The 15,643-nt window shown below is 37.7% G+C and overlaps 1 protein-coding gene across 1 annotated transcript; it reads left to right on the forward strand.

The window, feature by feature from the left end:
* The first annotated feature begins 516 nt into the window (after positions 1 to 516).
* LOC104609538 (signal recognition particle 9 kDa protein) lies at positions 517 to 15,231 on the forward strand. Its single transcript, XM_010275873.2, has 4 exons — positions 517 to 733; positions 898 to 966; positions 14,657 to 14,750; positions 14,973 to 15,231. Exons 1-4 carry the CDS (start codon positions 662 to 664, stop codon positions 15,047 to 15,049), a joined length of 312 nt encoding a protein of 103 aa, XP_010274175.1. The 5' UTR covers positions 517 to 661; the 3' UTR covers positions 15,050 to 15,231.
* The last annotated feature ends 412 nt before the right edge of the window (positions 15,232 to 15,643 follow it).

Here is a 15,643-nt window from a genome sequence, read left to right on the forward strand (position 1 = left end):
AGGCTCCTTCACCCCTGAACCGGTTAGACCCTAATACACCCACTGTAGAGACGTATCAAAAATGTCCCGAAACGATACGTATCAATACTTTGAACCTATAAATTATATCTTTCCATCATATGTATCACGTATCCATATCCAAATCTACTAATGTGATATGTGATACTGATGTTTTTATCATATATGATAATAAAGGGGTCATTGGGTCAACCGATCATTTGATCCATGACCCGATGGCAAAATCATTTTTATTAATAATAAAGTATAAAATGACAAAAAAGTGAAAACATTTGAATATGAAAAAATTGCATTCATTTTGGTGGATAAATAAATAGTAAGTACACAACCTTAATTTGGGTGGAATGCTATGCACATGCAAGGTAAAGGGATGTGCCCAAACGGCCAAACCTTTTGGCTCAGCCCAGTCCGAAGATCGAAAATCTAAGCCCACGGTCCGGACCGGATCGGCCGATCCAATTCTCACCCCAGAAAAGGAGAATTTCCTCCCTCTTACTCTTACAGCCTTACAGCCTTACAGCAGGGAGCGAAAATTAACAACGCATAGAGAGATCCAAATAATACGAAGACTGAAAACTCCACTTCTCTCTCTCTGTCTCGCACTGTTCCTCTTTCTCTTTCTGTGAGTTTGTTGTTTAGGTCAATGGTTTACATTAGCTCGTGGGACGAATTCGCGGAGAGATCCATACAATTGTTTCGTGCGGATCCCCAATCTGTATCCTGCGTTCTTACAGTTATCCTAAGATTTTTTTTTTTTTTTAATTTAATGAAGAGATATTTTGCTTATTTTAATTTTAATTCTTCTATACTATTTTTTTCTAGATTTTTATCTCTTAAATGGTTCCCTTGATTCAGTTTTGTGTTAAATTTGGGATATAGTCGCGGTATGTGATGAAATACAGGCACTGCGACGGGAAATTGGTCCTCAAAGTTACCGATAATCGAGAGGTATGGATATATTTATAATTTATTTGATCTCCGTGTTCTTTGTATGGTTAAATCTGTCTGCAAGTTACCATTTTGCCTATAAGTCATTGTAATGAGTGCCCTTTTTATCCTTTGCTTCTCTTTTGATGAATGTGACTACATTTTTTTTTTCAATCGATGCTGTAAACTCAATGAGGATAACCTCTGTATAACCATTTGATATCTAATTCTGTTCTTCTTTGTCTGTCGGTCGTTAGGTTAGTTTGCATTAGGTAGAAGTCTAGGAATTATAGCTCTTTCTGTGTTGCTGTAACTGGGAGGGGCTTTTCCTGCTATGCATTTTATGTAGTGCGTTCATATTATTAAAAAGAAAGATATGCTTTGAGGTAAAAAGGACAAACAGCAATAACAAACAAAAAATGAGTACGATTAAATTGAAAAAAAAGAAAAAAAAAACAAGTTGCTTGAATGATTAAACACTACCAGTTTTGTCCCTCTTCGTGAATTACCAACTTATCTTTTAGGTGTAGAACATGGATTTTGAAGGAGATTTCACCAAGTCTATGTTTGTCTCCGCTGCCATTGGCAGATGGCAGCTTAGAGGTCTCCAAATTTCATGATTGAGATGAATGTGTTTGATCCACTTGTGCAAACACAAAGATCAGAATAAATTACGTGTGGTCAAAGGAAATGTTTCCTCAAAAAGTCGGGACAGTGATGATTATACTTGTACGGCTTCTGCCTTTAGGGAGATAGGACTGTTGAGAAGTTCAAGGCAAAGAAACCGGTGGGCAAAGGAAGGAAGTGATCATATAATATAGCTAAAGAAATGTACATGCTATGTTAGCTTTTTATTGGAATGTTGGGCGCTCAAGAAATAACTAGATTACTAGAGCTTAAATTTCACCAAAAATTTCAACATTTCTTTCTGGTTTCAGCTGCCCCTGAAATGAAGAATTTGGTATGTTTAAGGATCTAACTGAAATTAGAAAGACTTAAATAGATTTAGATAATGAAAGTAGAAGAAATGGGAAATAATTAGGTTGAGAAGAGATAAAAAAGGAACAGAAAGTGACAAAATAAACACAATACGAACATTTTCTAGCATTTTTTTTTTTGTTTTTGCAATTTGTCTGGAATCTTGGCAGTTTTTATTTTTTATTTTTAAATCATTTTTGTGGAGGTCGATACTCATTGAAAAGCCAAAATTTAATTCCTTGGAAATAATAACACATCTTTACAATTAGCATAACTGAAATAAGAACAATGAAATTCTTGGGAACCCAATAGTGGCCTTACTTGCACAATATAATAGAAAGTCAATACTTTTGTTTAGCCATGCCTATTGAAGACCAATGACTGCACCAGTGAAAAAGTATTGATTTTGACCAATAAATGAGCTATGGAAGCAGCAGTACACAACCAAAAAAAGGTGGATTGAACTTGTTAGTAACGACCTGAGGAAATAATGTGAACTTTTGCCCTACATAGAGCAGAATGGTGGAATGATCCATTGAGCCAACCCTACGTAGTTGGCACATGGGTGAGTTGAGCCGCATATCAAACTTCTTTTCAAGTGACATCTGTTCAAGAGACTATGGTCTTTTAGAGGCTATGGCAAAGTTCCTTTAAACCATTGAGAACCTAGAAAGTTATCTTCTACAGATTGTGTACAAGTCAAATATTTAGGCAAAAAAGTTGAAAATTAAAAAGGAAATTGCAGGGAAATGAGTTTTAAAGTGAACCAAGTACAATCAATTTCATTAGGCCATTACCCACTTCAGCTATCTGGGGTGGTCTTGGGAGGGGTAGACTGGATACAGTCCTAACCTTTGGCATTTTTTGCACAAAGCTCTCAGACTTGAACTCATGTTCTCACACTTGACAGCCCAAGATTTTATAATTACACCAAGTAATGGGCCCTAAGTACAATTGTTTTCATGTTTGATCCAATACATACTATAGGAACAGCTTCCACCTACAAGTGAGGAAATTTTTAGTAGTCAATCAAAGGAACTATGTTCAGGTATTTTATCCGAATAGAATTGAGCTTTTGCTTTCATTTGTAGAGAATATTACTCTGAATCTTTCATTTTTTTCCCATTTGGTTTCATTTCCATTGTAATTTTCATATTTCTCAGATTAAGTCAATAAATCTTATGCATAATTTGGGAAATTTTATTTGTAATTCTGATTTAAATGGTCACTACTCACACATTTGAGATGCATTTTCATGGAACTACTTTTAGGGTTCAATCTATCACTGCAAAATGACATGCAGATTATATTTGTACTGCATCATAACCAATTTGACTTTTCAACTTTCATGACTTGAAACACTATAGCTAGGAAGTTATAATGACCTGGTTCACTTGGGCACAGTACCTGATGCAAGTGGTCCAAGCCAACAACCCATGATTGGCAGCATGATGTGAAGACCATCGTGTTGGCAACAACAAACTTAGAATGAGACATCTATTACTCACCCCACAAGAAAGGGTCATCTATTGATAGAAGGCCAGGAATTTCTCATATTAATTGAGCTGGTAACCTTTTCTGCATTCTGCTCAAGTGTTGATCTTATTTTCAGGATAGTCTCAGTGGTGGTTTAGAAAATGTGAATAAGTGTTAAAAGGAAAATAGTTCGATTCTAATTCATAGGGTTCACATTTTTAAAATGTGGTAAGTAAAATGTATCAAGAGTTCTAAATGAGTAAAATTTTATTTTCACTGTAATAGTAATAGGTTAGCACTATGTTTTCTTTTAGTAGATTCTTGTGTCTATAGATTATATGAATTGAACTAGATGTCTTGAGGTGGTGAATGTTTCTGACTCTGTTGGAGGGTGTTATACCAATTATTCTTGTTGACTTAATTGCTTTAAAATTTCATTCTTTATTGTGTTGTGCTAATATTATGATCTGATAAAATCTTGATACATTGTGTGGTGTCTATTTCATCTTTTTCATTATTGTGATTGAATGGCCCCTCAATATGCTATTGTTGCTCCAAATTTACTGAATGTCATTTAGAGGGTGTTTTTTCATGAAATGTTTTTGCCTTGATAATCATTAAAGTGATATTGGATTATGTGCACATTTTTTATCATTTGTTCAAGCCAGTTAGGCACCACATAGACAAAAAGGTAAAAACAGTAACACCATTGCAAGAATAAGCAAAATAATGTTTCTTGCAATGCTAGCTCCCACATAAACCAAAGTGTTTAAAGTAGGTGTTTATTTTTATAAACAGCCCAACCAAACAGAAAAGGTTGGTGTTAAAACCACCATGCTTACTTGGTGCTGATGTGGAGAATTTATAAAAATAAACGCCCATGGTTCCAAACACCTACTTGGCCATGTCTTTTGCAGCATTTCTACTCTTGGCATGATTTTTTTGCATGGATGAATGGATTATGTTCAGTCTCTTCCATTGACCTTATGTACGTATCTTCCACTCACCTCATGCAACATCAATGGTAACTTTAATTGAAGAGCAAAAAAGGGGGGGGGGGCATGTACACGAAGGATGTACAAAAAAGCATAAGACCAATAGAACTTACATTAGAAGAGTATTTGCACTATACAAAAGAAAAAAGAAATCCTTTCCACCCCTGATTTTGCAGGAGAATCAGGCACAAAGTTAAAAGCCCTTGGAGTCTACCTATAAAAACCAGTGTTTTAAAAGGCATGGGAGGCGTATGCCAGAGGTGCTGACACCTCTGAGGCGTATGCCTCATACGCTTTTTTCATGAGGCGTGCTAGAGGCATATGCCTCATGTGCCTCATGCACACCCCATGTAAAAAGATAGAAAAGAACAAAGAAAAAGGAAAAAAAGGAAAGGAAAGAAAAAGAAAGAAAAGAAAAGAAAAGAAAAAGAAAGAAAAGAAAAGAAAAGAAAAAAACTTTCGACCCCCCTCCTCTTAAGTAGGCTTATGCCTCTTTGTGTTCGGGAGGCTTACACCTCTTATGTTCTGAACTATGCCTCACGCCTCTAGGTAGTGGAACGCCTCGTGTCACGCCTCTGCGTTTTAAAATATTGATAAAAACTACCCAACTCTGCTGATATCTTCTGGATCTCATTCAGAAAATGATCAAGTTCCAAGGATAACCCTCATTCCTTGCAGCCCAGTTAATAACATTTCTTAATTTACCCTGAATCTGCAGATGTCTGGCTTGGATTGATCTTGCAGCCCTTAAACCCATCAGAAGGTCTCTAACTTCTGCTTCAGAAACATCGGCCTCACCTATAGGACCAGTGAAAACCCCAGAGCAGATTATCATTAGCATCTAAAATATGGGCCCAATTCCAGCATGTTCCTGACTGCCATTACTGCCTCTACAGCTACCATCAAATTTCAAACAGAAGTCACAAGCAGGCTATGGATCAAAGGAGAGATGAGGCTGAGGGTCCACCCTAGAAGTGTGCAGCAACTAAACAAAATTTCTGCTCAGCTGATCAGAGCTGATGCCTCTAAATTGAGGGCTGGACAGAATCCAAGAGGAAGAAAGATGCAAAACATTCTATTTGCTATTATCCACATGAGGAAGACTGATTATTGAAAATTATTTTATTTTGTTCCTCCCAAATACACTGCATGACAGTGTGAGGAAATACTCTCCAAAAGATTTTGTCTCTCCTTCCTAAATGGCAACTTGCCCATTGCAAAATAAAATCAATTACCCTATTGTCCCACAGATAGCTGCTGCATGAAGGATAATTGCCAAAGCCTGCAAGCTACAGGACAATTGATGAGGAGGTGGCCAATTGATTCCCCATCTTAAAGCACATAACACATACATGAGGGGAGATATAAAGGTTGCAACTTCTTTTCATTTGAATGTTGTCACGGGTATCTATCCTTTCACTAACCACCTCCCAGATAAAGAAGGAAGCCATGGAACGAACAGACTCAATCCACCAAATTTGGTATTATAGTGAAAGAGACAGAAGTAGGGGGCCTAAACCACAATCATTCAATTTTGATGGTAAATGTGCCAGCTTTAATGCTTGACCTAATGGCATTGATGCACATTTTGGAACCACTGAGGCTAGGTTAACCACCATATTGAAGAGAGTAAAGATGGTCATGTTGAATCAACTTTAAAGGACCCTTCTTTCCCCTATCAAGGAGGTGGCAAGTTAACTCCTGTCTTGATCAACATATAGGGAAAATAACTTCAAAAGGTAGATATAATTAGGATCAAGTAATAAATAACTTTACTCTCTCTTGAAGACAAAAGGCAAATGTAGCTGAGGTGGGGATGACAAACATAGCAGCAGAATCTTATTCCCAATCACTAATATTTCTTCTCAACCTTAGAATTCACGTTACATCCTCCACTACTTAATCACAATAAGTTCTAATAACCACTTCCTGATAACCTGCCAGCAGGATGATGGAAGTAAAAGAGTCTACAGGTTTGTCGTCACACTGAATATCATGCTAATGTTTTTTAAGTTGCCTTCAAAATTATTAGTTTCTTGAAGTCTTCTAGTAACTTTTAAATGCCCTTCCACGCACTGATGCTATAAGTGAGAACTATTTCCTTAAATGCCTAGGCAACCTAGTTGGAGCAATAATTTCTTTAGGTAGTTTTTCTCCATTGGCTGACCTCCTTCCAAAGCATCAATGCCATTTATTGAGAATAGCTTTGTTCTTCATTATTATAGTGCATAAGCAGAGTCCTCCTTCCTTCCATTTACAAACCATTTTCCATCTAGCTAACTCCAAATCTTTCAATAATGAAGTTTAGCAAAGATAATGTACCAATTTCCCCTGCAAATACTCCCCATTTATTGGTATATATTTTTAAGCTACATAATACTTCAAAGTATATTAAAATGCATCTTAGGTACTCTATATGCTTGTGCAAAGCTCAACAGAAAAACATAGTGTTGCCAATATATTTCTAGAACAGCCCACTTTAGATTTAGATATCATCTTGGAGGTTTTTGAAGTGTTCACCTGAATCTAAAACTCTTGACTCTAAGTGGTTGAGTTCAGATAATATTATTCTCAAGGAATTAATCTGTCTCTCTGCCTTCAACTAGCTATGGGTCCATGGAACTCGTGATATATATTTGTTAATACACACAGCCACCTTGTCTTAGTTTTTCTAATTTAGAGTTCTTAAGAATAATTAAATGACAAAAATTTTAGAATCTGATATATTATTGACCAAAATCTTGATAATATTCATGATTCTGTCCAGACATTTTAAAATAGCCAATCAATCATCAAATATCCATACATTATTGACGGTGGGCTCTATGGAATTCAGGGGTTTTAACTTAAATTCCATAATCTTATTCTTGGCACACAGTTTGGAGTGGCAGATAACATCCCAATCTCATGCACATGAAGGGTGGGTGAGTCAACTGATTGCTTGATGAGTGGCTTACCATCACTGGATGATCTAGCATGTTTAGTAATCAAGGCTTTAATTTCTTCCAATGTTACCACTCACAAGACCCAGCCCAGGCATCAACCTCTTTTTCTTGTCAAATGGTCTAACCATCTAGGCTGAATTCCAGCACAACCAATGTTGAGAAATAAAATACAAATAAATTAAGAAATAGAAAAATAAAGGTAACACAACCATCCACCATATATTTATACTAGTATATTAAGTCAAGCGGCCCTCCTAGAATCTCCATGAGTCTGCAACGCTATCCACTTACCCATAATACTTAAGCCTTAAAGTTATATGAGGTTAATTTTGTAATTGTGGACGATAATTCTAAGTACATATATAAACAATTGCCTACATTCTCCCCAATTCCATGTAGCTTGCATTTGCCACCTAATGGGGCCATTACTCAATGTTAATCTTGGATCTCTGTTGGAGGGGTGAATTAGATATGGACTTACACTTTTTTTGTTTTTGCACAAAGTGGCTATTATCGGACTTGAACCTTCTCATGCTTCCCTGCCCAAGATGATGGGTGGATATTAGCAAGAATTTCTAGGCATCTCACCAAGTTGGTTAAACATTAATGCCAAACGAGAAAGAAGCTGAAGGCCAACTGAAGTAAAAGAATGAAGGAGTGGAAAATAATCTATAGAAGGAAGGGGCAGAGGAAGCTAGAATAGAAGGTATTGAGGAGGTAGGAGACAAAGGTGGGGAAATAGAACAAGAAGAGAGAAATAGAAAGTCAGATGAAAGAGATTTGACTAGTGAGGATTCTGTGGCAGCATTTGTACAGAAGTTGGGGTGTAAATTGAAAGATCCAAATGACCTAAAAATGTTTTTACAAAAAAAAAAAGAGAGAAGAAACTAAGGTTAAAAGGAAAAAATTGAGTGAAGTTGAAAGGTTGAAGGGGAAAGGAGGAAAGGGAATAAGTGAGGGTAAGAGGAGTAAGGGGTCAAGAACAAAGATAGGTGAAGATCATAAGCTGGAATGTTAGAGGGTTAGGAAGTGCTAGGAAGAGAGCAATAATAAAAGAGGCCATCAAGAAAATAGACCCAGATGCAGTACTGTTGCAGGAAACCAAAAGAGCATATTTTGACATTAGGTGGGTAAGGAGTGTATGGAGAGGTAGGGGGATTAATTGGGCGGCTCTACCTTCATGGGGATCTGCAAGGGGTGTTGTGACAATGTGGAAGAATGAAGTTCTTGTAGGTAAGGAAGAATTGATAGGCCAATATTCAGTCTCCTTGAAGTTTAGACAGATGGAGGATGGGTTTGAATGGGTGTTAACCAATGTATATGGACCGAATGACTATAGAGAGAGGAGGCAGTTATGGGAAGAACTGGCTGATATAAGAGGATTGTGGGAAGGGCCTTGGTGTTTAGGAGGTGACTTCAATGTAATCAGATTCTTGGAACAAATAGTCCTAGGCAGAAATCAACCATGAGTATGAGAAAATTTAATCAATTTGTGGATGCCTACGAACTTAAGGAGACCCATTGTCCCATATTTGTTATACTTGGTCCAATCTTCAAGTCAACCCGATTTGTTCCAAGCTGGACAGATTCTTGTTTTCAAATGACTAGGAAGAACATTGGGGGAACTTGAACTCTAGAGCACTTCCAAGGGTAACATCCGACCATTGGCCTATTGTAATTTGTAAGGAGGAGGTGAGAAATGCAGGTCCCACACCTTTTAGGTTTGAAAACATGTGGTTAGGACAGCCGGGTTTCATTAAGAAAGTCAAAGAGTGGTGGTTAGAGAGCAATCCAATAGTGAAATGGAGTGGAATGCGGTTTCATAAAAAGCTCCAATATCTGAAAGGTAGAATCAAGGAGTGGAATCTCTTAGAGTTTGGGAGATTGGAGGAAAGGAAGCAAATGGTGACCACGCAAATTGAAGCCTTGGATAGCAAGGAAAGGAGGGGTTGTCTTATAGAAGAGGATAAGGAGCAAAGGTGGAAATTGCGTAAGCAATTGGAGGACTGTCTTCTTCAAGAGGAAATAAGTTGGAGACAAAAGTCAAGGTGTAAGTGGCTGAAAGAGGGGGATAGGATTACCAAGTTTTTTCATGCTGTGGCAAGTGGAAGAAGGAGAAGAAATTATATCTCAAGTCTAGAGACTAAAGGGGCAATAATTTCCAACCAAAGAGAAATTTCAAGAGCCTTTGCAGATCACTTTAGGTCTATTTTTAGAAGATCCCTAAACAGTAGGGTGTGGCTTGAGGGGTTGGAATGGCCAACATTGAAACTAGAGGATAGGGAATGGTTGGAAAGGAAATCTGAATTGGAAGAGATAAAGGAAGCAGTGTTTCTTTGGATAGATCAAATGCACTAGGCTCTGATGGTTTTACAATGGCTTTCTACCAGGATTGTTGGGAGATTCTAAAAGAGGACCTAAGGCTAGTGTTTGAGGAATTTCATTCTAGAGGTGTGATTAACCTGGGGCTGAATTCCACATTCATTGCCTTGGTTCCCAAGAAAAGGAACACAAATCACCTGAGGGATTATAGGCCGATCAGCCTAGTTAACATCCTCTATAAGGTCATCACTAAGGTGCTGTCCATTAGAATTAGGAAAGTGCTCCCAACAATCATAGCAGACAACCAAGGAGCTTTTGTGAAGGGGAGGCAGATAACGGATCAGATACTTATAGCAAATGAGAGTTTGGAGGAGTTCAAGAGATCCAAGAAAAAAGGGGTGGTATGCAAATTGGATCTAGAAAAGGCTTACAACATGGTGGATTGGTCTTTCCTGATGGAGGTGATGGTCAACTTTGGGTTCGGAGACAGTTGGTGTAAGTGGGTGATGGGCTGCATCAGTAAATGCCATTATTCCATATTGGTAAATGGGACAGTGGTAGATTTCTTTCAAGCTTTGAGAGGGATAAAACAAGGAGATCCCCTTTCCCCTTTTTTATTTACGATGGTTGCAAAAGTTTTAGGGAGACTAATTTCTAAAGCAGATTCTAGGGACTTAATAAGAGGTTGAAGAGTTGGAAGGGAGAATGTGCCACTCACACATTTGTAGTTTGTAGATGACACAATACTCTTTTGTGAAGGAGGGAATCTTAATAGATTAGAAACCTGAAGCTCACTATAAAGCTCTTTGAGCAAATGTCAAACCTTAAGGTGAATTTTGAGAAGAGTTGTATAGTCAGAGTCAATATGGGGGAGGGGGAGACATCTGAGTGTGCAAACATTTTGGAGTGCGTAGTATCTAATTGGCTTTTAAACTACCTCGGTTTGCCATTGGGAGATAACCCTCAGAAATATGAGTTTTGGGTTCTGGTTGTGGAGAGGTTTGAGAAGAGACTAGCAACTTGGAAGAAGAATTATTTGTCTCTTGGTGGGAGAATCACTTTAATCAGGTCTACATTAGCTAACCTTCCTGTCTATTTTTTATCAGTGTTTAAGATTCCAGTTAGGGTGGCTGGCGGACTAGAAAAACAAATGAGAGACTTTCTCTGGGAGCCGGGAGAGGAGAAGAAGGACCATAGGGTTAGATGGGAGATGGTTTGTAGGAGTAAGAGGGAGGGAGGCTTGGGTATTGGGAACATAAGGTATAGGAATTTGGCACTTCTAGGGAAATGGTTGTGGAGATTTTCATTGGAAAAGGATAAACTTTGGGTGAAGATAGTGGATAGTATTCATGGGGTTGCAGACAATGGATGGGATTCTGGCAAGGACTACAAGAGCAACGCCTTGGAAAGCTATCCGAGCTATTTTAACATTGTTTTCTCCATGGATCAAGTATGACTTGCACTTAGGCAATCTCATCAATTTTTGGGAACATATTTGGATTGGGGATTCCTCTTTAAAGGACCAATTCCCGAGTCTTTTTGCTCTTTCCACATTTAAAAATGAACCAGTTTCCTCCTTCCTTGTACCTTCTTACTCAGATTTGGGGTTTAGCTAGAACTTGGGCTTGAGAAGATAAATCGGGGACACAGAGTTTGATTGTATTTTATCCTTGTTATCCATCCTTGAAGGGGTATTCCTAGAGCCAACAAAGACAGATAGTAGAATCTGGACACTCACCCCCTCGGGTTCATTCACATGTGCCTCTTTCTTTAAAGCCCTAACACAACCTACTTCTTTGGGTTTGTCCTTTCCTGTTAAAGATGTGTGGTGTCTTCCTATACCTCCAAAGGTTGGGAGTTTCTGTTGGGAAGCCTTTATGGAAAGAGTTAATACGGGTGATTTACTTCAAAGAAAAAGACCCAATAGTTGTTTGTGTCCTCACTGGTGTGCTCTCTGTAAAGCTGATGGAGAGTTTGCATACCATTTACTAATTTCTTGTCGGTTTAATGGTGTACTTCTTTGCTTGGGTGCAGGTGGATCCCCCCCCTAAATGTGCAAAGCTTATTCATTTTCATGCTGAATTGGCCAACAACAAAAAGGGCCAAGATTATGTGGAGATGTATGAGGGCTGCAATTTGCTGGACTGTTTGGGAGGAGAGAAACTCATGGATCTTCTCAGAAAAAGAGAGAAGCTTGGAAGTAATATTGGAGATCATCCATATTAGGGTGATACTTGGTTGAAAACTTTGGCATTGTTCTCAGTCGATGAGATGCTAAGAAACTGGAAGTGAGATTGCAGAATTAACTCCAGCTAAGAAGGCATCAAACTCTTGTTGGATTCCTCCACCTCATGGCTTTATTAAACTGAATTTTGATGGCAGCAGTATGGGTAATCCAGGGCCATCCGGAATAGGGGGAGCAATAAGAGATGAACAAGGGAATCTGTTAGCTATGGTCTCTGGACCAATAGGGGCGGGAGATTCCTTGAGGGCTGAGATACTTGCAGCTCTTGAAGGGGTACAAAGAGTCAAGGATATGCATTTTAATAAGCTGATCATAGAATGAGACTCTAAGTTGTGGTGAACTGGTTAAAAGAGGATAACTCTAGGATATGGAATTACAGCAATGAAAAGAGAAAATTTAAGTGGCTGACTAAGGACACTGAAATTCAGTACAAATGGGTAAAGAGAAGCGGAAACTCACCGGCAGATGGTCTAGCTAGGCAAGGGTGAACAGAAACTCTATATTTTGGGCTGTTTTGTAATTGTCTTTTGGTGTTCAATGGTTGTACTCGGGAGCTAAGATGGTTTAGCCTCTTTTCTTTGTAATTTCTCATATTTTTAATTCAATTCAATTCACAGTTATTGATCAAAAAAAAAAAAAAAGAAGCTGAAGGCCAAAATTTATTGTAAATCCCATAATCCTTCTCTTACAATAGTATTATGAATATATATTATACATACATACATAATTAGAAGACTCATAACCATCATGTCATTCCTAGATGGAATGACTTCAAAAATAAGTAGAACTCCCAGAAAACTTTCTAAAAATAAGTTTTTAATCAATTGCAAGTTTGACACAAATTATTAAAAGGAAAATTGGTTTAGAGCTAATACTTGCCAAAAATCAACCGATCACAAACACTTGTGATCGGTTTTCATGTCAGCAGTAAGTTGCTAAATTTATGTCCAAATCACTACAAATTGAGCTTGTTGGGTAGTAATTGAACAGCCTTTTCAATTATGCTAAAATATAGCTGAAAGGAGAAGTTTAATTTCGCTATCTGCTAGATGAGTGCTAGACTTGAGATGGTCCTCCACTTCAGCTTCAAGTAGATTATGAATTAATTTTCTATTAACTATAAATATAAGCTCATTATTAACATGATATCAGCTTTTCATGATACAAATGCCAATATCTTCTTGTCCCACATCATCAAGTGTCCAACTCCATGACCTTGCTCTCAATTTGTAAGGTTATAATTTAGGTCCCTGTAATAATTGATTCTTGTGTTCAAGCTGATTGTTGCAGCATAGTTATGGACTGCAAAGAGGTCAGCATTTGATGGATTTGCTACTACCCAAAATACATGGAATCATGACAATATACATGATATTTCTAGCCATATATTGCTGTCTTTCCAATAGCATCATACACAGGTTAGGAATTAGATGCCCCAAAGTCAGAAAACATGCCTGTTATTAACATGATAATTTGCCTTTTTGTGTCATGAATACTACTTTCTTCTTATCCCATGTCATCATGTGTCCAAGCCCATGAATTTGGTCTTAATTTTAAAGGATATGGTTTAGGTCTTCATAATAATTGATTTCTGTTGTTTAATCTAATTGGTTCATCACAGGAATGGGCTGCAAAGATGTCAGCATTTGAGGGAGTTATGGCCGACCAAAATGCAAGGAATTATGACTGTAGATACATACAGTTTTAAGAATAGAAACCAATTTTCTATTAGCAAGCAAAAGAATTTCATTCACAAATATTTCTAGCCTATAGTTGGGGATGCAAGATATCTTGTAGATAATTCATTTTTCTATCATTTAATAAAGATTGATATCTTTTTTATTTTTGAATAGCATGATTAGCATCGCATTAGGGAGGATTTAGTATACTAGTCTGGAGTGTGGTTGCGCATTATGTTATTAGGAAATCTGTTCTGGCTTTGATGACCGCAATTTTTCATTTTAATGTGTAAACATGCAACTTCATTGATTTAAGCAAAAAATAGTGTACAAGCTTACAATTAGGGAGGATTCAATTTACAAGCTTACAATTAGGAAACCATGTTAGTGTTATTCTAGCATCTGCTGCCTAACCCAATACAGTTTCATCCCTTATTACATTGAACCCCCTAAACTTGTTCAAGCTGTTTGCTGATCTATATAGCCAACTTGAAGCTAGTCCCCACCTCTCCCATCAGCTTCAGCTTCCCTCATTAGTGCTTATATTGCCAAGGAGCTTGGCTAGTACTATTTTGCCAACCCACCCATCTTGGAACCACCTTCCACCTCTATATTGCTAAAACCAATCCCTATTCAGCCTTAGGCCTTGACTTGAAGGACATCCAATAGTTCAGCCCTTACTGAGTTCCGAACTCCTGGTGGTCCAGAAAACATGGTTATTATTTCTTCACAACCATTTCTAAACACTCCAATTCCAACCAAACCTAAATTTCCCATGCTGCATCTATTGGAATTTAATTGTTGCTTGGTAGCCTCCACTCCATTGAGGGTATAGATCTAGATGTAGATGATTTTGCCACCCAGTGTCACCCTTTTACAATGTCATCCAAAGTGAAAGGAGTAATGCAATCTAGTATTTTTAGCCAATCAACCACTCTAACCATGATATTTTCCACTATAGCTGTAGATGACTACAATTGAGACTAAACCATCATAGCTGTAAGATGTTTTGTTTTTTGCTAGATGTGATATATTTTCGGATTGCTTATTGAGTGTTCTACGTACTTTCAGTGTCTCAAGTTTAAGACAGATCAGGCACAGGATGCTAGGAAGATGGAGAAACTCAACAATATATTCTTTACCCTAATGGCCCGGGGTCCTGATGGTATTTCTCTCTCCCATCATATTTATTGTTAGATAATTGTAATTTATACCTATATTTATAAGCAACTGAGCAGTTCTTGGCTTACAATGTTCTTCCATTTGCTTCTGTTAACCTACTCTATATCAGCATTCTCTATGTCGCTTAGATATTTCAAATTCTGATTTTAGTGGAATTTTATTATTTCATGACATTGAACCTTTCTAAAATCAAATGCCTCTGCAGTGGATATATCAGAAGTATCAGGAAAAGAGCAGTCAGAAGCACAGCCAACAAAGAAAGGAAGGGGTCGGAAACAATAGCATGCTGGCTCATGAAGGATCTAGGTTTAGATAATGATTGTATGTTGGTGGACTTTTTGAAAGCTGTTTTTATGTCGATCTAATTGGTTAAGTTGAGGAAATTTTGACAACTCCGTGATATCTGGACCCTTCTAAAGGACTTAATGAACAACCAAATAGAGTATTGCAAATGTGATTGTGTCCATCATCATCCCTGATATGGCTGTCTACAAGGCAGGCTGTAAGCATACTGAATTTTCAGGACCATGTTCTGAACCAACTAAAGGCCCATTTTGGAGAGGCCTTTTGAAATATTTTAGGGGTGGAGATGCTTCTCCATTTGACTGGGTGATATTAGTTCTTTAGGGAAACTGAACGTTGAGGGAAAGTTCTTAACAGCCTTCCCTCAACTTTCTGTCAAATCAAAAACAGCCTTCATGAAATAAAAATAGCTAAGAAAATAAAGGCATGGGCATTCCTACTGTGTTCCCACCATGGTCGGATGAAAGCTATTGATTCACATTTAAACCCTAAATCTTAAACTCCAAACCCCCAAACAAATAAAATGCATGTCCTCCATCCAGGTAGGAGCCAAATCTTGCCCTGAGATTGATA

This window comes from Nelumbo nucifera, chromosome 3 (genome assembly GCF_055504915.1).
Source record: "Nelumbo nucifera cultivar China Antique chromosome 3, China Antique-T2T, whole genome shotgun sequence".
NCBI lineage: Eukaryota > Viridiplantae > Streptophyta > Magnoliopsida > Proteales > Nelumbonaceae > Nelumbo > Nelumbo nucifera.